This window comes from Budorcas taxicolor, chromosome 20, assembly GCF_023091745.1.
Source record: "Budorcas taxicolor isolate Tak-1 chromosome 20, Takin1.1, whole genome shotgun sequence".
Classification (NCBI taxonomy): Eukaryota; Metazoa; Chordata; class Mammalia; order Artiodactyla; family Bovidae; genus Budorcas; species Budorcas taxicolor.
This window is the reverse complement of record NC_068929.1, coordinates 5,910,526-5,931,238: the sequence shown is the minus strand read 5'-3', so window position 1 is coordinate 5,931,238 and position 20,713 is coordinate 5,910,526. Positions and strand designations below refer to the sequence as shown.

General features: G+C 50.2%; 1 protein-coding gene across 1 annotated transcript in view; it reads right to left on the bottom strand.

Moving 5' to 3' along the window:
* Positions 1 to 16,728, bottom strand: part of KCNIP1 (potassium voltage-gated channel interacting protein 1) — a 424,449-nt gene extending 407,721 nt beyond the window's left edge. Inside the window, exon 1 of the mRNA XM_052659067.1 lies at positions 16,641 to 16,728. Coding sequence (XP_052515027.1) covers positions 16,641 to 16,728 — 88 coding nt within the window. The remainder of the gene's footprint in view (positions 1 to 16,640) is intronic.
* Between the last annotated feature and the right edge of the window lie 3,985 nt (positions 16,729 to 20,713).

The following is a 20,713-nucleotide window of genomic DNA, read 5'->3' as shown; positions in this document are numbered from 1 at the left end:
AGCATCAGGGTCTTTTCTAATGAGTCAGTTTTTCGCATCAGGTGGCCAAAGTATTGGAGCTACAGCTTCAGCATCAGTCATTCCAATGAGTATTCAGGTTTTATTTCCTTTAGGATTGACTGGTTTGAATTCCTTGCTGTCCAAGGGACTCTCAAGAGTCTTCTCTAGCACCACAGTTTGAAAGCATCAATTCTTCAGTGCTCAGCCTCGTTTATGGTCCAACTCTCACATAGGTACATGACTACTGGAAAAACCATAGCTTTGACTAAAGGGACCTTTGTCAACAAAGTGATGTCTCTGCTTTTTAAAACACTGTCTAGCTTTGTCATAGCTTTTCTTCCAAGGAGCAAATGCCCTGCCTCTTAGTCTCTGCCCGGTGTCAAAATGGAAAATTCTCGACAGGACTGATAGCTTGTTGGGTGCCTCTGTATACCTTCCCACAGAGCCCAGGCTCTCAAATGGCTCCCTGGAGCCACATCTCTGAGGAGCTCACAGATGTGGAGTGGCATGCAAGCATAAGCATCTGGAAGTGAAGTGAAGTGAAGTGAAGTGAAGTGAAGTCGCTCAGTCGTGTCTGACTCTTTGCGACCCCGTGGACTATAGCCTACCAGGCTCCTCAATCCACGGAATTCTCCAGGCAGGAATACTGGAGTGGATTGCCATTTCCTTCTCCAGGGGATCTTCCCGACCCAGGGATCGAACCTGGGTCTCCCACATTACAGGCAGACACTTTACCATCTGAGCCACCAGGGAAGCCCCAAGCATCTGGAAAAGCCCTGCAAAGATTCAGATGGAGAGCTGCCAACATGGACAGGTGGATGGCGTTAAGCTATGCTCTGCCTGATGCTGTGATAGCCCAGCCCACAGCCCATCAAACACCCGGCAGCAAGCCAGGCATGCTACAGCCACAGCAATCCATGAACTGGTCACTGTATTAAAAAGCAGAGAGGAAGAGAGGCTGTGCTGACTTGTCTCTTTCTTAGGACCTCACACTTCTCTTGGTCAACTCTGCTTTCTTCTCCAGGTGTTCCCAAACCACTGGCTCCATACTTCATTCCAGAATTTGTCCAGGAGTGGGTAGCATGCTTATTTATACACAGCTTCAGAATTTTCTTTTGTGATCATCAATAAACATTGGGCCATGTGCTGCCCTCTTGGTATCTAATTTTTCTGTGACTCTGTCGGACATGCACGTGGTATTCTTTGAAACATCTTGTGCTGTGTCTTTAAACACTGTTTTATATGCTCTCTGTTGGTTCTTTCCAACTCCCAGAACTGAAATAGTCTGAGTCACAAGCCAGGACCTCGTTGGTCTGGAGCAACCTGAGCCTCTGACTTCCTGTGAGCATCTTAGCCACACCAGTCCGTCACGCTGCAGGGAAGATGTGAAAACCAAACAGAAACTGGTGCCATTTGCCCCTCCATCGGGTCATGTACCCCAAGCAGACTCAGTTATTTTACTCTCTCTTTCAGAACATGTTTTAAAGCCTTTTTCTTATTCTTAAATTTTGGGGGAGGTAAGTTTCAGCTTAGTGTAACCTTATTCTTCTTGTTCTAAACTATGCGTTTTATTTATTTTTGGAAAGGGGGCCTGCAGGGAGGAATGCTCAGAAAGGTGGGAGTTCGAATCTAGATTGTCTGTGAATCTAGGCAGTTGAGACTCCATTTCCTCAACTGGAAAATGAGGGACTTCCCTGGTGGTCCAATGGTTAGGAATCTGCCTTCCAATGCAGGGAGCATGAGTTCAGTCCCTAGTTGGGGAACTAAGGTTCTACATGCTGCTAAGGTGCAGCCCCCTAAAGAAAGGAAAATGAGCATAGCATCCTTTGTCTGACAATTCAGTGCAATGCTGAATGTGAAGTGCTCAGCACAGCCCTTGGTATACAAAAGATGCTCAGCAAATATTCACTGTCCATTTGAGCAAAGGTGTCTCCTTCCTCTGATGATATAGATTCTTCTCTGAGCTTGGAGAACTTCCCACTGCCCTCTTTTTCTCACGAGCAACTTCCCACTTTTCTTTCTTGTGAGCATCGAGGACCATTTTGCTTCTCCCTTTCACTGTTAACTGTGCTCTGTCTTAAAAATTTCTGCTATGGATAGTCTGTTTTGAACTTTCTTGAATCTACTTGTATAAACTCAGTTCCAGGGGAAAAGCAGTGCCTGGTTGAACCATCCAAGGGCCAAAGGACCAGTTTCCATGACAGTCTACTTCATGGCAGAACCACCAACATTGACAACAGATCTGGCTGGAATAATCCTCCCAGTGTGAGGCGGGCAAATCCCTTGGCCCAGAAATCAGGCTTAATTGGAAATTAAATTGCATCTCCATGCCAACTGCAGGAAGCTTATATCCACAGCTAATTTATCAAGGTGATGCCTTATCTCTGAGAAGCACGTGGGAATAGGGTGGCTACATCATCAAGGTTACAAGCTTGTATCTGATGACATGAGCATTCTTTCAAGTGCAGATCGAACCCTTCCAATTCTTCATTTTGGGAATCTTGCCCTTACTGGCTGCCTCCTCTGTGCCAGGCTCCGTGCCAGGGCCTAGAGATGTTGATGCTGTGGGAACCCTCACTGAACTCTCACTGCTCTGAGCCAGGAGCAGAAAGATCCCCAGGCCACAGCGCTTCACTTAGTTATCCAGAGGTGAGTGTTAAGGAAGGTAGAGAGCATTACAGATAACTTAATGGTTAAGAATCATTGTTTAACACTGATACTAGTAGTCCACAATGGTCAGGGTGACCAGACTCTTCACTAACACCTTCACACCCATTTATTCCATTTATACAATTCTCCAGGAAATGGTAGTAAATAAACATGTGATTTCATTATCACCACTTTAGTGATGAAGAAACTGGGACCGAGGAAGTACTTAACTTGCCTGAGGTCATTGTCACTCAGTTAACAAGTGGCAGAGCTGGGATTTATTTATTTAGGCTGCGCCACACAGCACATGGGATCTTAGTTCCTTGACCAGGAATTGAACCTGCGCCCCCTCCATTGGAAGCATGGACTCTTAGCCACTAGACCAGCAGGGAAGCCCTGGAGCTGGGGTTTAAACTAGGGTCACTTCTGGGTAGAGCCAATGCCTTTAAACACTGTGTGATACTGCTCCTTTGTTTCCCCCGACTATGAGGTTTTTAAAATGTCCAACTATAGAAGAGCTTCCTTGGTGGCTCAGAAGGTAAAGAAACTTCCTGTAATGCAGGAGGCCTGGGTTTGATTCCTGGGTTGCGAAGATCCCCTGGAGAAAGGAATGGCAACTTGCTCTAGTCATCTTGCCTGGAGAAACCACGGACAGGGGAACCTGGCAAACTATAGCCCATAGGGCACAACTGAGTGACTGACATTATGGAAGAGCTGCAAAATTAGGATCTAGGAGGTGCATACCCCTCACCTTGGTTCACAAATTATTATCAATATTTTGCCATAGTTGCACTCCTTCTCTGTGGTTTTGTGTGGGTTTTTTTTTTTTTTTTTTTTGACTCATTGGAGGGTAGTTTCAGGGATATAAAACACAAGTCTGGTTTGGAAACCAGGTGGGGATGAGTGTGGCTGGAGGAGAAGGTGTTTGTGTTGGAGGAGATATGAATACGAAGTGAGGTGAGACCACAGGGTATGGGCTTTGAGCTCCAGGCCCGGAAGTTCGGCCATGCTCTAATATGAAGAGGACAGGCAATGACAAAATGCAATGAAGACATAACTTTTACTGAAGCTATTGGGAAGAATTAAAAAATTAAAGACGTGTATTCGTGAATGACATTTTATGGTCTGATTAAATATACATGCTTATTGAAGACAAAGCAGAGAATATAGTTCTTCTATCAAGAAGAACTTTAAAAAATAACCATGTATCTCAGCTAAAACCCAGGATTTCTGTTTGTATCTTTTCTGTTTTACTTTTTCTGTCCATTTATCTATTCACAGTTTGGAGTCTCATTGTACATATAGTCTTATAATCTGATTTTTCTCCTGATATTATGTCAATAGCACTTCTGCTTGTTATTAAGTAGTCCTCAAAATAATTTTTCAAAGCTTTAATATTATTGCACCAGATGGATGAATCAAATTTCATTTAACCCACTATTTTTTGACAAGTTGAGATCATCTCCAATTTTTCACTATTGTAATGCAGTACCCTGAGGCACACCCCTGAATAAAAGTCTTTGTGTACATCTCTGATGATTTCCTTCGAGTAAATTTCCAGAAGTAGGGCTCCTGGGTTAAATGAACCGTCTCTTTGTCTGCCCTGGTGTGGAGGAGACAGGAGGGGAGAATCGAGAAGAAATCCGGCCTGCCAGCTGCATCAAAGCAGTGAGACATGATGAGAGCTTGGACTCTGGGGACAGTGCTGAGAATGGAGACAGTGGCAGACCAGACAACCGCAGGGAAGATAATCAATGGGACTCAGGGAGCAAGATAACTGAAGGTGCAAACTGGAGATGTGAGAGCTGGACTATAAATAAGGCTGAGTGCAGAAGAATTGATGCTTTTGAACTGTGGTGTTGGAGAAGACTCTCGAGAGTCCCTTGGACTGCAAGGAGATCGAACCAGTCAATCCTAAAGGAAATCAGTCCTGAGTATTCATTGGAAGGACTGATGCCAATACTTTGGCCACCTAATGGGAAGAACTGACTCATTTAAAAGACTGTGATGCTGGGAAAGATTGAGGGCAGGAGGAGAAGGGGATAACAGAGGATGAAATGGTTGGATGGCATCACTGACTCAATGGACATGAGTTTGAGCTAACTTGGGGAGATGGTGAAGGACAGGGAAGCCTGGCATGCTGCAGTCCGTGGGGTCACCGAGAGTCAGACACAGATGAGCTACTGAACAACAACACACTGAGGACATGTATGGAGAAACAGTGAAGTCAGTAGCGAGACGTTTGCTTGGCTTTCACGAGTGTTGACTAGAGGCCACAGGAAGACACGCAAACAGAAAGACGTGTGATCTAGCCTCCCTTCCTTTCTTCCTTTCTCCATTCCATTGAATTAGGGTCACTGGCACCTTGCTAAGGAGTAAATGTGGATAGAAAGATGGATGTGAGAAGACAGAATACAGAAGCAAAGGCTTTGATGGGCATGCAGGGCAGAGACTACCAGGAAAGGAAAGAAGACTCAGAGGCCTAGGTTCCAGAGCCAGCTCTGCTTCCCACTGCTCTGTCCCCTCCAGGCAGAGCATCTCACCTGCCTGGTGGTCTGCTCACTTTCGCTGGCCCAGGTGCTGGGAAAGCAGCTACAGCCTGGACAGCCCCTGCCCTTGAGGAGCTGGGCGGTCAGTGGACGAACCAGGGCAGAGACAAAGGAATAAACGTGTGATGGAATTGCAGGAAAAGGAGAAAGTATAAGGGTGGAATGTGCCACCGTGTGTAGAGGGAGGTGAGGCCCTTAGGCAGGAAGGGGTTTGAATGGAGTGCGGGAGAGAGGCCCAGGAGAGCTGGTAAGCGTGTCCAGATAGAGGGCAGAGTGACTGCCAGGACCCGGGGGCCAGGACCTGGTGTTCCAACAAGAACAGCATGGCCCGGTGGTGGGAGGAGAATTTCAGCGAGTTTAGGAGGCCACAAATGCAGGGACAGATCATGCAAAGGCCGTAGGGATTTCCCTCGTGGCCCAGTGGTTGAGAATCTGCCTCACGATGCAGGGGATGAGGGCTCGATCTCTGGTCAGGCGCAAGCTGCTGGGCAACTGGGTCTGCATCCCGCAGCTACGGAGCCTGTGAGCCGCAACGCAGACCCTGCCTGCTGCAGCTTGTTAGGATCAAACAGACGCCATGACAGGCTTCAGGGGGCCAAGGTAGGCCTAAGTCTCCTTCACAGAGGGGCTGAGTTACTGCCAAGGAGGAGCTGAGATCATCCTCTGCTGGCACCAGGACTCGACCAGTCAGTGTACTCCTTGTAGCCTGGTTCAGGCTTATCAGCGTGAGGATGAAAACCCCCTGAGAAAGCCCGCGCGCGCGAAAATCTAGCCAATTAGTAGATGCTAAAGAACCCTTGCAACCAATCCGCCCCTGCCAATTCCCTGTCTTTGTCTTAACCCTATAAATACTGCTGTAATTCAGGGCTCGGGGCCCTTGTTCCACTCCACTGCATTGGATGAAACTTGGGCCCTGGCTCGAGCTAGCAATAAATTCCCTTTTTGAGTTTGCATTGCTGTGGATGTCTTGTTCTCTCAGTTCTGGGGATTGGGACCTTGGGCATAACACAGCTAAGGTCTGCCGCACTCAAATAAATAAATACAAATAAAGTCAACTCTTTATTAAAAAAAAAAAAAAAAAAGAAGGCTATAGACCACAGAAGAAAGTCTGCATTTGACTCTGAACCTGGCAAGAAATCACTGGAGGCAGAGTTGCGAGGAAGCGGATTATGTATTCTAAAAATATGGGAATGGATGAAGAACGATCGTTGAATGGATAAAAAAAAATTATGGTTAATCCCTCCCCTGGAGTATTATTCAGCCTTAAAAAGGAATGGAATTCTGACACATTCTACATGGATAAACCTTGAAAACATTATGCTAAGTGAAATAAACCAAGTACAAAAGGGCAAATACTGTGTGACCCCACTTACATGAGGAACCGACAATAACCACATTCATAGAGGAAGTAAAATGGTGGCAAGGAGCTGGTGGAGGAGGGAATGGGGCGTCATTGTTGAATGGAGACAGAGCTTCAGTGTGGGAAGCTGGAAAGTTCTGTAACTACGTGGTGATGACGGTTGTACAACAATGTGAAATATAATTGATGCCACTGAATTGTACACCTCAAAATGGTAAATTTTATGCTACATATATTTATGACAATTTAAAAAGGTGGGAAAGAATGCTATGTAAAGAATTGTCTGTGGGGCATATTAATTTCCTAGGGCTGCCTTAACAAAATACCACAGACTAGGCAACTTAAACAATAGGAATATTTTTCTTCATGGCTCTGGATGCTGGAAGTCCAAGCTCAAGGTGTTGGCAGAGTTGGTTTCTGGTGAGGCTGTCTCCTCTGCTTGCAGATGGCTGCTGTGTTCTTCTCGCCATGTCTCCACGTGGCCTTTTCGCTGTGTGCGTGTCTCTTCTTATAAGGACACTGGTCTCATCAGATCAGGGCCCCACCTCATTTAATCTGAAATACTTATTTTAAGTCTTATCTCAAAATATAGTAAGTCCCCTGGGTACTAACGAGTTCCTTGCTGAAAGTGTGTCTGTAAGCCCAATTTGTTTGTAAGTTCAACAAAGCTACCCTAGGTATCCAACTAACACAATAGACTATACAGTACTTTTCCGTAATAGGTTTATAATGCTTTTCACATCAGTAATATTTTAAAAAAGAACACAAAAAATAAAGAAAGCGTTTTAAATCTTAAGTCGCTAAGTCGTGTCCAGCTTTTGTGATACCATGGACTGTAGCCCGCCAGACTCCTCTGTCCCTGGGATTTTCCAGGCAAGACTACTGGAGTGGGTGGCCATTTCCTTCTCCAATTTCAAACCTTATAGTACAGTATCTTGAAAAGCACAGCAGTGCAACAGCTGGTGCTTCTTAGCAGTAGCAGCTCCATCACCACGGCTTTTACACTTGCTTCTGAACGTCCTGGGCTTGAGATAAAGACACTGTATTACTGTACTCTGTACAATATTGTCCAGTAAAGGGCACAAAGGCACAGCCACTTGCATAGGACGCATACCTGTGCCAACCGTGACACAGGAACTCAACTTACATGACCGGGCATGCGGACGCACGTTCGCATCTTTGAAAGCTGGCAACTTGAAGGCTGCTATGCAGGGGACTTACTGTATAGTCTGAATGCTGTTAGGGCCTCAGCACGTGAACGGGGGTGGGGAGCATGAAACCGTCCATAATGGAGGACGTCAGTGCTGAGGGATTTGATGCAGATCGTGCTTCTTTAGTACTGCATGGGAGCTTCAGAGTCATAGCTCTGGCTTTGTCATCTTGGGCAAAGTAATCAACCTCTCCCAGCCTCAGGGTGGGAATAACAAAAGTAGGTAACTCATAGTGCCAGGCTGGATTGACTGGAGGGATCCTTGTAAAACCTTAGCAAACAAATAGCATACAATGACTGGACAGTGGCCATTATTATCCCTTATATGGGGCCTGTTGGGTTCGGCAGGACAGGCTGCTGCTTTTAGAGTGGTGAGGCCAGGACAGGGTTAATCAGCGCAAAGACGGCAGGAGGGTGGCTGTGGTTTAGGAGTATCCCCGCTCCAAGGCACAGCCGGTTCCCAGCTGATGTTTTCCGATAGCGAGCTGCAAGCCTGGACTTGGCTTTGCCTGCCAAGCACAGATGGTTTGAAAAATGCCACCCTAACTGGCCCAGGGTTAATCAAAAGATTACAGAAAGAAAATTGGGTAGGCTAACCCCAGCCTCTCAGACACAAGCCTCTGAATCACAACTCCCTTTCTGAATCCTGCTCCATTATCTGCCTCTGCTTCTAAACCACCTCATTCCAGCAAGAGATGAAAACTGGCTGGGCTGGAATTACAATGGGAATGCTTGCTGGGTGGTATTTCTTTGCTTCCCCCTCTGTGCAGTCTCAGCTATTGGGCTAGTTCTCCCATATGTTTTGTGGTTGGGCTGGGGAAGGGGAATCTGCGCGTGAGGATTTGGGGTGTAGTGGAGGGGAGGGGTGAGTCACAGATCTCAGGGGAATTCTCCAGACTGGTGCTGCTTCGGTCAGAATGGAGGCCTTGAAACCATGTGTCACCTCTTTGTTAAGCTGGGCAAGAACCAGTTTTGTCTTTATTACTTTCCTACACCAGATCTGAGTTTCAGAAATGAAGGGAGTGTCATGTAGGGAGTAAAACCGGAACTTGGAGGCAGACAGCCTGATTTCTAAGTCTGGCTGTGTTCCAAGCTGGCTGTGTGACCTGGAGCCAGACACTTCCGCTCCTGAAGCCCAGAACTTCTCAGCCGTAAAGAGGGTTAGTGGGAGCTCTCCACCTCCTAGGGTTCTTGTGTGTATTCAGTGAAACTCTGTGCAGTGCTCAGAGCGATGTCAGACATAGAGCAGATGCCATGCACAGGGTTATAAGGGTTGCTATGAAATCTTAAAATTCTAAAACTGGAAGGGACCTTTGAAACCAGCCACTCCCTCATTTTAGTGATGATGACACTGAGGCCCAGAGGAGGGAAGGATCTGGAATCAAACCCAGGCTCCCAATCAGCTGCTCTTTGTACATCTAAGACCACAGAATGGAACTTGATGGCTTTAGGAAGACAGCACCACGGTTGGCTTTTCATTCATGGCCCTCCTGCCATCGTCCCAACAGGAAGAAGGCTTTCTCGTGGAGCGTACAGGGAGGGGGCTGATGGCAGTGATAGACATCTTCACTGGTGTCTTTTCCTGGAGTCCTGGCTTCCATTGCATCCAGCTGGCCTGGGGAGCCTGTGTGACCTCCCCTCTGTGCATCTGGCCAGCCTCCATGGACGGGCAGCAAGGGCAATCCCACAGAGCATGGGAGAACTGGGGTGGAAGGGTGGCCAGGCCCTTGGTCTTGCTTGCACTGACCCTTCATCTCATCAAGGTCACTGTGGCTGGTGACTTCTATCAACCTCCTACACAGAAATTCAGAACAGGAAGATGGGGCATGGGAGGCCTCCAAACTAGCCTAACAAAGCCCAGGCCTCAGAAAAGGACTCCAGTCACACTTTTCTGAGTGTTGCTGGGCAGGGAAAGCAGTCGGTCATCATTTATTCAACATCCATCACAGCTCGAGGCATCACCAATAAGGCCCATGCAGCGACTGTGCCTGCTCTCAGAGGGACAAGGGGATGGTCAATACAAACATAAAACCACCGAATTAAAAGGATAATTTCAGCTGCGGACAAATTCTTGTTTACAAAGATGTAATTGAGAGCGGCTGAGGGTGGAGGTGGCAACTTTGGAGAAGTGCGTCTGGAGAAGAGCCTGAAGAAGCCTTGACTCAGGGCTTGTTTCTTTGGCCTCTGCCTCCTTCCTGCCAGCTCGGAGTCCAAGGTGTAGCCCCAGGAGAGGAAGAGAAGGGTGGGGATGTGACTTCTCATGGGCTGCGGGTCCGTGCTTTGTACTGGGCGTGCACAGGTGCCCTCTCCTCGCAACCCCACGAGGAGGGAAAGACTGGCCCCATTTTTCACGGGAGGACACAGACTCAAGGTGGGACGTGGCTTGCCCTGGGCTGCCCTGCCAGGCAGTGGCAGGACTCGAAGCCGGGGCTGCCTGGCTCCAGAGCTGTGCGTCCCCTGCGTCTTCCTGCCTTCCGTGGCTGCTTCGCCCGACCATGTCTGTTCTCACGAATCAACAGTTCTCTGGGACGTGGGACTTGCAGTCTGGTGGGAGAGGTAATCCAGGGAAGATTCTGCCGCCTGAGCAGAATGGGGAAAGTGAGGGTCACACTGGCATGGCCAGGGACTGCCGGACCTCCCAACACTAAGACCTGATTTGAGCCACTGTGTCTTTATGCTGCAGCCTCACACCTGCCAGAGGGGCCCACTTCCAGCTACTTTTAATTTGAAACAAACTAGGTGCTCCCCCGTGGTCTTCAAGTTAATAGGATATCTGTGCAGCTGGGCTGGGATAAGCAGCCTTGAACAAATCCTTCCTGCCTGGTATCGGTGTCATCTGGACCAGAGGCCCGGGGCCCCAAGAGGGACAGCCTGGGCAGGGGGAGGAGGTCCCACCCTTCCCTCTCCTCTGCTGTGGGCCTAAGGGGACCCCTGAGTCCCAACCCCTGTGGAGAGCGCCTGGCCAGCAAAGTGAATCAGGGAGTGATGCGTCTGCCACAGAGGGACAAGGATAAGAGGCCTGGAGGCTGGGATGAGGGCTGCTGCACAGGGGAGAGCCAGAACAAGCACAGTGCCCACCCTGGCAAGCTCTGGCTTGGGACTGAGGAGGCAGGAATGGACCGGAATGACGGAACTTTCTGCTGATGGCAAGGTACAAATGCTCAGAGGTTGCCAGCTGCAACCAGGAAAGAGGTTGTGCTCACATGGACTCAGTGCCAACCTGCATGGCTGGGACAGCAGGCTAGCTAGGACTGGGGGTGGTGGGGACCTTAATGTTCCCAGCAAAGATGCGTGCACACAAGTTGAGCTTCTCGGGAGGCAGGTGGTGTCCTCCTTTTGACAGAGGGCATTGTCACATCTCACGGGTTCCAAGATCCCCAGAGTCAAGGTCATTGCTTTCCTAGATAATTCTAGTAAAGAGTGGATGTCTCTATTCTGGTCTGCCTGCTGACCTAAAACTTGTGTATTTCTCTGTGACCTGTGTATTTCTCCTGACTTGTGTATTTCAGGCATGACCATGTCTCACACTTGCCCTCTGAGAATGGGGAGTGGTGAGGGAGGGCCCCTCATGGGTGCAGAGTTGGCTCACCACTCAGTAGGTGCCCAGACCCCAGAGATGATGATAGCGAGGCCAGGTGGGCACACGTGCATCTGTCTCGCTGACCTTGGCCTGTGGGGGTGTTCCCTTTACCCATCAGTGTTCCTTAATCCAGGCCATGCCACATTATGGAATTTGTCCCAACTCCTTGCAAGACAGGTGGCTGCCCTGAACTGATCCAGCAGGTACAAACATTTCTGACAAACACATCTACAACATTAATGAGAAGCTGGGAGACTGGTCACAAGGTGGGGAACAATGCCTGCAGGGGCGTCTTCCTCAGCCCTGGGGACAGGGAAGCACCTGGTCTTGACTCCACTAGAACCCAGCTTCTAATTCCAGCCCTGCTACTCATTGCCAGCTAGGCCACCTGGCTTAGCTAAAGGTCAGTCTCCTTAAAATTGTAAAAATGGTGTAAAATGATTGCAAGGCCTACTTCCAGGGTCAGGAGGGACTTGCTCTCAACTCCCTACAAGTGCAGAGTCACCCTCTTCCCTGCAAGCTGCCAGCCTGTGACTTGTATTATCCTTGTTAAATGAGAAAACAGCCTTTCGTGGTTGATATTGCTATTATCTCCAATGAACAAGGAGAGACTTTGGTTTGGGGAGGTTTTGCAACTCACCCAAACTCACACAGCTGGTGGACCGCAGGGTTGGGACTCCAGCCCAGCCTGCCCGAGGGCAGAGGCCTCCCCAACTTCAAGGTCAGTTTCTTGAGGCTCATGAACAGCAGCAAAGAGACAGCAAGAGGCAGAGCTTGTCTCTCCAGTGGGTCTGAAGCTGAGCTCCTGCGGTGCAGACAGAAGTGACCTGGGCCGGGGCAGGAGGGGGAGTTGGGGCTCCAGGCCAAAGTCCTTGGGATAAATCTGACAAGATCAGCACCGCCCCGCTTTTGACCCCACAGCCACGCGGGTGGTCAGGACAACCGAAGCTCTCCTGGATTGGATTCCTACCTCCCGCTTTTCTTTGCCTTTGCCATCTGCGTCTGGGGTGACAAATGGGTTCCCAAAATGCAGAAGGAAATGGGCTTAAACCTTCCCAGCCAGAGGGGAGCCTGCATGACCTCTAGCTTCTGTCTCCGAGTCCTGGAGTCTCTGAGCCAGACCTGAGGGCCCGGCTGCACGGGAAGAAGAGGACGCAGGTCCCCCGGGGGCTGGAGCTCTGGGACTCCTGGCAGGGAGCTGGGGTTCTGCTAAGTTCTTCCTTAGAGCAGGGGAGGGCCTGGCTCTGGGAGGCACACTCCTGGCTCCTGATCAGGGAGTCAGGTGTAAGAAATGTCAGTTTCAGCCCTGGGTGGGGCATACGAGAGAAAGCTCAGGAGAAGGGAAGTAGCAGAAGTTGCTCTCAGAGTCTGCGTCAGGGGCTCAAGAAACGAGCAGGAAGTGAGACATCCCTGCCCTCAGATGCTCGCAGCCCTGAGAGTACCAGTTAACCACTGCAGGAGCACCACGGAACATTTCCGGGAGATCCGTTGTGCAGGAAGCTTTAGGCAGACAATCTTGTGTAATCTTATGAGGAGGACACTTACGATTCCGCTTCACAGAGTAGGTAACTGAGGCTAGAGACAGGGACAAGGCTCCCCAGCAGAAAGCCCAAGATGTACTAGTCTGGCATCAAATTGCCTTTTCCACTGCATAATCGGCTTTCAAACATTTTTTTTAAAGTAAGAAACTCGTGTGTTAAATATCAATAAAATGCAGTATGTAAAGCAAACCAAAGTAGAGCCGGAGGGGCAGGAGCGAAGGTGCCAGACGCTTTCTCGTCCCCACAACTCACACACACCGCTGCTCTGTTGACAATTGATCCCCACAACTCACACACAACCGCTGCTCTGCTGACAATCGAAATGCCCTTCCCAAGACACAAAGAAGCTCAGGCAAGGTTCTGAGTGATTTGTCTGGCTGGAGGCTTACCCTCTGGCCATAGACTGAGCACCTCCGGGACAGATGTGTGCGCGGTGCTTCCTAGAAACTCAAGCTACTCCAAGCGTCTCCTCAGGGTGCCGTGTAGCCCTGCTTCACTCATTCAGCCCTACTGGTGGTGCACTCACTCTGGGCCGGGCACTGGATGCCTAACTCTGGCCACAGTGGTGGGTAAAAATGCACCTGGCCCCTGCCCTCATAGAGCTTAAGTGAGGAAGACAGCCTTTAGCTAAGGTGTTCCTAAAAGAAAAGACAGATCACATATTGTGATCAAAGCTATGAAGGAAAAGATCGAAGTCAAGGAGGAGGACCTGAGCTGTTCACATCTGGAAAGGGCACCCATGAGAAATCTAGGCCACCAGCCACTGAGACCGCTGGGACAGGGGAGGGCTGGCATCGGAGGGAGGTGACCAGGACATGGGCATTCGTGGGCCTTCCCTGTTCCCCAATTATTCCCGAGGCAGGCAGAAATGGTAAGCCGCTCCCAGGACCAGCTGGAGGTCCCTGGGAGTCTTGACATTCCTCAGTCACCAAAGGAGCAAAGAGAAATTCTTCTAAAGGTTGGATTATCGCAAATCTAGGGCTCAGTGTGACGAACAGTGAATGAGTGAAATCGCAACAAAAATCAGAAATCATGAAGCAAATGTCACGTGTCCACGTGGGCTCGACTCTAAATTCACCTAGGGCTGGTCTGTGCATTAAAAAGACCTTTCTCCACTCCCCTGCTCTAGGCTGGGCCCTGCTTTCTTGGTTGTTTATTTTTAAAATATTTACCGAACACCTGGGGTGGGCAGAACGCTGGTTTCCCAGCATGTGCCTGGCGCAGAGCCAGGGCTGTGTAACCACTCAGGGCTCTCTGCGGAGCCAGGGGCAGTGTGCCGCCCTGGTGCCTGCCACGTCACCTTGCACGGGAGTCTGCACAAACTCAGCACCGAGGCGGGTCCGGGGAAATGCAGGCGGCCACTCGGTCCCCAGCGCAGGTCCCGTGGAGCCCTTTCTGTGCCACATAGATCTCAGTCTCTGGGATTCTGCGTGGAGAGAGGGGGCCATCCTGACCCACCTGCTGGCTGCTCTGCAGAGGCTGAGGCTTCAGTAAGCTCCCTCTGCCAGCGCCAACCTCACTCTGCTGCCCAGCCCCGGTGCGCCTTCTGGACTCGGCTGAGATACCGCCTTTGGAGGAGCTCCCCACTTGCCCGACGTCTCTTCTCTGACGCCTCCCTCCATCTCAGCACCAGTGTGGCAGCCCCGTGGTGTCTGCGCCTTGTGTCTGTGTCTTTGGTCTGTGTCCCCAGCGGCATGCATGTTTCTTGACAAAGGGCCTGAGTCTTATTCATCCACGTGTCCAATGTCTAATGAGTGTGGCGCAGAACAGGTGCTCAATAAATAAGTGTTAAATGAATGACTGTAGGTAAATATGCAGATGGAAGTATCTTCATGCTCATTTATTCAAATGGCCATCCACCCTCTGTCTTCTATACACACACTTTTGCACACCCTCTCTCTCCCTGACTGGCCTCACCTGCTCACACTTGCCCCTGCTTGCTGTGTTAAGTCCTTCTGAGATCTCTCCCTGCTCTGATGCTGCCCGGAGTATACAGACCCACCCGAATTCGGATACATGAAAGAATTTGTGAGCCTGGACGGGCAGAGGGGATGGTCTGGGTGCCCTCTGCAGACCCATGCCCATCTCTGTCCTTGGCGGCTCCTTCATGTGGGGTCACTGCAACATGCCCCATAAAGCAAGCCCATGTCCCAGCTTCCCTGGATCCTTGCAACAAGGTTGGGAGGTAGATGGGTTAGGTTCACTTTACAGATGAGGAAACTGAGGCTCAGAGAGGCTGTGACTTGCGTAAGGAGCAAAGCTGGAGTTGAGACCTAGGCTGCCTAAGTCCAGACCAAAGCTCTTTCCATCGTGTTCTGGGAAGCAGAGACTGGGATAGGACGCTGCACACCACCCGTTACCCCCGAGAGCCAGAATCGCTGACATGAGAAGAAAGCACTCCATTTGTGTCAGAGAACCGAGTGGGGCTGCACTGCGTGGTCCTCTAAGCCCTCTGCTCTCTCCCCTCACCCAGTCCATCCTGCTTGGAGCCCCTAGGAATTCTGCTTGGCAGCTGACTCTCAGTTTTGAGTTTTCATTCCGCCTGGGGTTCCAGGAGGGGCAGTAGCCTGTTTCACAAGTGCAGTGGGGGGCAGAACAGGGGCAATGAAAGGAGCAGAGAAAAGAAATAAGCAGGATCTCACCGTCCCTCCTTCTATACCCACCTTACCATGTCACCAGGCTAGACCTGCCGGGCAGCCTTGAGCCAGGTCATGAGAGAGGCTCACACACAGCCTTTATCGTTTCTCACTGTCGTTTTCAAAACCCCCATCACGGCTTGTGGGCCTCACTCCTCCAAATACCCTGTCTGCTGCTTCCCCCAAGACTCTTTCCTTCTGAACGAAGGGCATGAATATTTAAAGACATTTTTTCAGCCAGTGCAGTCACATCACGCTGCTGCTCTCTCTTCAAATTTTATCTTCAGAAAGTTTGCCAGAGTCTCTCTGAGTGCCTCACACTCCCTGGTACAGAGTGCAACAAGGCGCCCCAGACACAGAGATGCCCCAGAGAAGTTAGCCACCCTTCTGTGTCCTGAGGCTGAATGGCACACACGGAGCCCTAATTCTGGTCCACAAGCACCCTTTGTGGGCTACCTGGGCAGTCAGACCTGAAAACTCCCTGCCACCCCAGTTCTTGGGGCATGGGCTTAGGTAGGAGACACAGAAGGACAAGGGATCCCAAACCACAAAGAAATGATGAACAAAACCCCAGAAATGCAAGACCCTGGAACCCAAGAGGAGAAAGATCTGGGCACATCAGACCCAGAGCTAATATAGATCCTGTATTCACCAGTGCACCGTGGATCCCAGCCTCGCAGCCGCTCCTGCCGGCTCCCTCCAGCGTCTCTGATCTGCAGAATTACTCACAGCCGACTGCATCAAATCTCTCTTTTATCAACAAGACACAACTCTCCTCTGTGGATAACTTCTTGAAACTCTAGTCATTCTAAGCCATTTCCAGTGCTCTGGGAAGGGTTCTGTCCCTCTGCCCGCCTGTAACCAATCAGCCACACACCACCAAATCCATTTCCAAAGTTCCGGGCAATTACAGCCGCTGAGCTCCCTGGCCTGGTGCCCGCCTGCTCAGAGCCAGGACCCAGGTTGTCAGCAACCCCGAAACCCAGCCACCAGTTTCTCCTCCAGCTTCCTTGGAGACCCAGGTGCACCGAAATGCCACGCTTACTGCGCCGAGGCACTCGGACCGGCCAGACCACACCAAGATAGAAAACGCAGGTCAAGGCCAGGCTCCCTACCTTTGCTGAGGGTCCCCGTGATGAGCTTAAAGATGGTCTGGGCAAATTTCACGAACCCAAGCTTGCATCTTTTGGAGCAGCCGCTCATGGTGGCAGAGGAAAGGCAGGCTGTGTTGTCAGCGCCCAGAAGGGAGGCACCCACCTTGCGTGCCCTGGAACTTGGAGCCTGCCTGCTCGGATCCGGAGAGATGGATGCACCCCAGAGGCTCCAGGAACAGCACAGCTGCCTCTGCATTGAGTCCGGCTTCTGCATCCAGAGAGCCCACAGGGCACGGTGTCTGTTCCCTTCCTTCCTCCCCCTCAAGCCCCTCCCGCTGTTCCCCAAGTCCTCGACACGGGAGGACCTCCAGATGCCAGGCTGGGTCAGCACCGCCAGGGCAGAGGGCGCTGCGAGGGGATGGAGGAGGAGAGGGAAGCTGAGCAGAGAAGGGAGGGAGGAGCTGGAGCTCTCCCAGGCTTTGCTGACTGTCTTTCTTACATGCCAGTGGTAATGTAGCAATTAATACCCAAGTCAGAAGGGAGGGGACTGCGACGCAAAAACGCTCCGCTCCACAGCCTCCCGGCTCGCTCTCCCGCTCTTTCCTTCCTGGTTAATCTAATAGATCAGTTCTCTGAGCTGTGCCTGACTGGGACCTGGGAAGACTCCCCCCAGAGCGGGAGACCGCTGCTTAGCGCTCAGTGGAAAGTTTGCAGGCAGCCTCTGAGTGGCCTGGTTTGCATCACGGAGAAGTCGGGCCAAGGGGGGAGTCCCGCGGGAGCTGGGCTGCGTGGCTTCGTGGCACCAGCAGCGGGGCTGCCAGCCTCCGCAACTCGGAGAGTCACGCCCTTGCTGCCTCCTGGCTCCAGGTGCCTTTTCACCAACACCCCAACACACGCCCCCTCAAAGTCTGCCGTTCAGCCCCAGCTCCCACCCCTGCAGAGCAGGCAAGAGTCTCCTCTCTCATCAGGGCAACAGAGCAGTGCAAATAGGGCATTTCTGGATGAAGAAAGTATTCCTCAGAGATGCATAGAGGAATGACTGAAATTCAAACAATTTGACTACAGCACAATACTCTTAGAAGTAAAACTGCAAGGTAGTCGGCAAACGTGAACTCCAACTATGGCTTAACAAAAAGTCCACTGCGTTCAGTACCATAGATTGTGTGGACGAGACAGAACGTAAGGGGACATCTCATCCCATGCTCTAGACATGGCCTGAGCCTTCCCCATGACACCCCCACCTTACTTTCCTTGGTTATTTAAAGGGTTCCCATGGGCCACCACCATGGGTACCACCCATCAGTGTGCTGTGGTTTCATTTGAATAAGTAAATAAGTGAAGTCACTTAGTCCTGTCTGACTCTTTGCGACCCCATGGACTGTAGCCTACCAGGCTCTTCTGTTCATGGGATTTTCCAGGCAATAGTACTGGAGTGGATTGCCATTTCCTTCTCCAGCGGATCTTCCCGACCCAGGGATCGAACCTGGGTCTCCCGCACCGTAGACAGACGCTTTACCATCTGAGCCCCCAGGGAAGTCCTTCATTTGAATAGCAGATACGAAATCTACCTAGAGTTGAACTAAGCCACACCTTGAGAATATCTTTCTCTTCCTTGCCATCAGCTTGACCATTATCTGCTTCTCTAGGATATTTGAGAGAACTAGATTGCTTAAGAGCCAGAGAAGGGAGAATACCCATTGATTAAATGCCATATATGCCAGAACTCAAGCTCCATGTCTAGTTTCTTCCCCATCTTCTGTGAGTCATGGGAAAGTGAATCTTGAAATGAACCTCAGCCCTCAGGGAAGTCACCAACAAATTCCAGAGACAGCCCAGTAACACAGAGCCTTTCTCCAAATCCAAGTGCCCCGCACTCCTGACTTGCTGGAACAGTGTGACTCACACACATTGCAAGAAAGAGCCTTGGTGGAAAATACCCCCTGCATCTGATGTCACAGAGCAGGGGTTCCCAACCCCCAGGCTTAGACAGGACCCAGCCTGCACAGCAGGAGGTGAGCGGCGGGCAAGCAAGCAAAGCTTCATATGCATTTACAGCCACTCCCCATTGCTGGCATTACTGCCTAAGCTCCACCCCTGTCAGATCAGCCATAGCATTAGATTCTCACGGAAACGTGAACCCTCCTACGAACTGTGTGCATGAGGGATCTCGGTTGCACGGTCCTTAGGAGAATCTAATGCCTGATGATCTGGGGTGGAGCTGAGGCGGTGATGCTAGTGCTGGGGAGTGGCTGCCACCGTCTCCCATCACCCCCAGGAAAACAAGCTCAGGGCTCCCAGTGATTCTGCACTATGGTGAGCTGCATAATTATTTCATTATATATCACATAAGATAGTAATTGAAATGAAGTTCACAATAAATATAATGCACGTGAATCATCTGGAAACCATTCCCCCTGACCCTCAGTCTATGGAAAAACTGCCTTCCACGAGACTGGCCCCTGGTGCCAAAAAGTTGGGGACCACTTGTCGTAGACCTTGAAATTGCCTCCTTGTTCACTCTGTGTCTTAAAGTGAGGAAGGCCCCAACTAGAATGCGTATGGTATCTGGAGATGTTAACGGCACTTAGTCTTCTGTACACTTGCTTACATATCCAGGACTTAGCAACCTCACAGTCTGTAGTGAGGCCATACTATTACCATGGCCTCGATCCAGGCACTGAGTATACAGTGGTGGGCAAAACTCACCAAGTCCTGGGCCTACCAAGGTCCCATTTACGTGGTGGAAGGACGAACACGGTCAGCCATCATGTGTGTGTGTAAGACAATGCTTCTAAGAAAAAGAAAGCTGACTACGTGGATGCTCCTATTTTACATCACCATCAAGGAAGCTTTCTCTCTAGTAAAATGACATTTAAAAAGAGATTCCAAACCAGATGTAAAGCTCCCTGGGGTAATAAGCAACCATTAGGGCTGAGGAACAGCAAGTGCAAAGGACAAAGACAGATATGAGATTCTAAGGTCGGCAGTTCAACAATTATCAAGCAAGCCAATGAGCCTCAGTTTTTCCTTCTGTAAAATGGGAAGAATAAGTCTTACCTCCGAAGGTTTGGGACAGATTTACATGAAATCAATGTGATTAATTTGGCTTCTGGCATAATAAACCACTTTGTTAGGGGCAAAGGTCATTACCGACACTCCGACTGCTGCCATTCTTGGTGGGGCCGCCACCCCTTCCCTGCTCCCTAGAACAACTCCTCACTCTGTAGGCGAAGCTTCACGCCCACTGGGAATCATGGAGCCAGGTGCCGATGTTTAATCTCCCCTAGTGGTAGCTCAAACACTAAGCATTTCAGATCCTCCTCTGAACACAGCAAGGCATCAAGTATCTGAATCCTCAATCTTAGATAAATGACTCAGACCCAGAGAACGTCAGCAGCATCTGAAACACCACACAGCAAAATCCCGGGAATATGGGAAGGTGTTTGGTGTGGCAAGCACATCCCCAGCCAAGGAAGGCAGGTTGTGCCCATATTGAATTCATGATGGGAGAGCATAGAGAGGATCCTTCTCTGCTCAAAAAACACGCTATTCTGCAAACAAGCAACAGAAGAGGCCACATGGAATTCGGATGGCATCAGGGAAATTAAACCATCAGTGGGCTGATAATTAGTCAGCCTCCCTCTACAGATGTGCCTTAGGCGAAGGAACTCAGGAAGATAGTTATCTCTCCACCTGAAATTGTTTATGGGGATCTTCACAGGCTAGTTCCAGGGGGAAGCAGAGGCAGACGGTGGCTCCAGATGGGGTCTGGGCCGGGGAAGGTGCTCTGACCTCTCTGAGTGCAAGGCTGAGAGGGTACAAACATGCTGGTCTTTAAAGGGAGGAAAGGCTGTCCTCAAAATGATAATGATGACAGCAGGGCTTGTTGAGTGCCTTCAACATGTGGGGCGACTACTCTAAACACTCACTTTCCGCATGGCTGATCCTTAGAATTCTATTGTATTTCCTATTCTACAGGTGAGGAAATGGGCCCAGAGAGGAAAGTAACTTGTGGATAGTCACAGAGGCATCCTGAGTCAAGACCATTTGACTTTAAAATTCGTAGAAAGTTATTTAGTATCTCATTAGGGTTC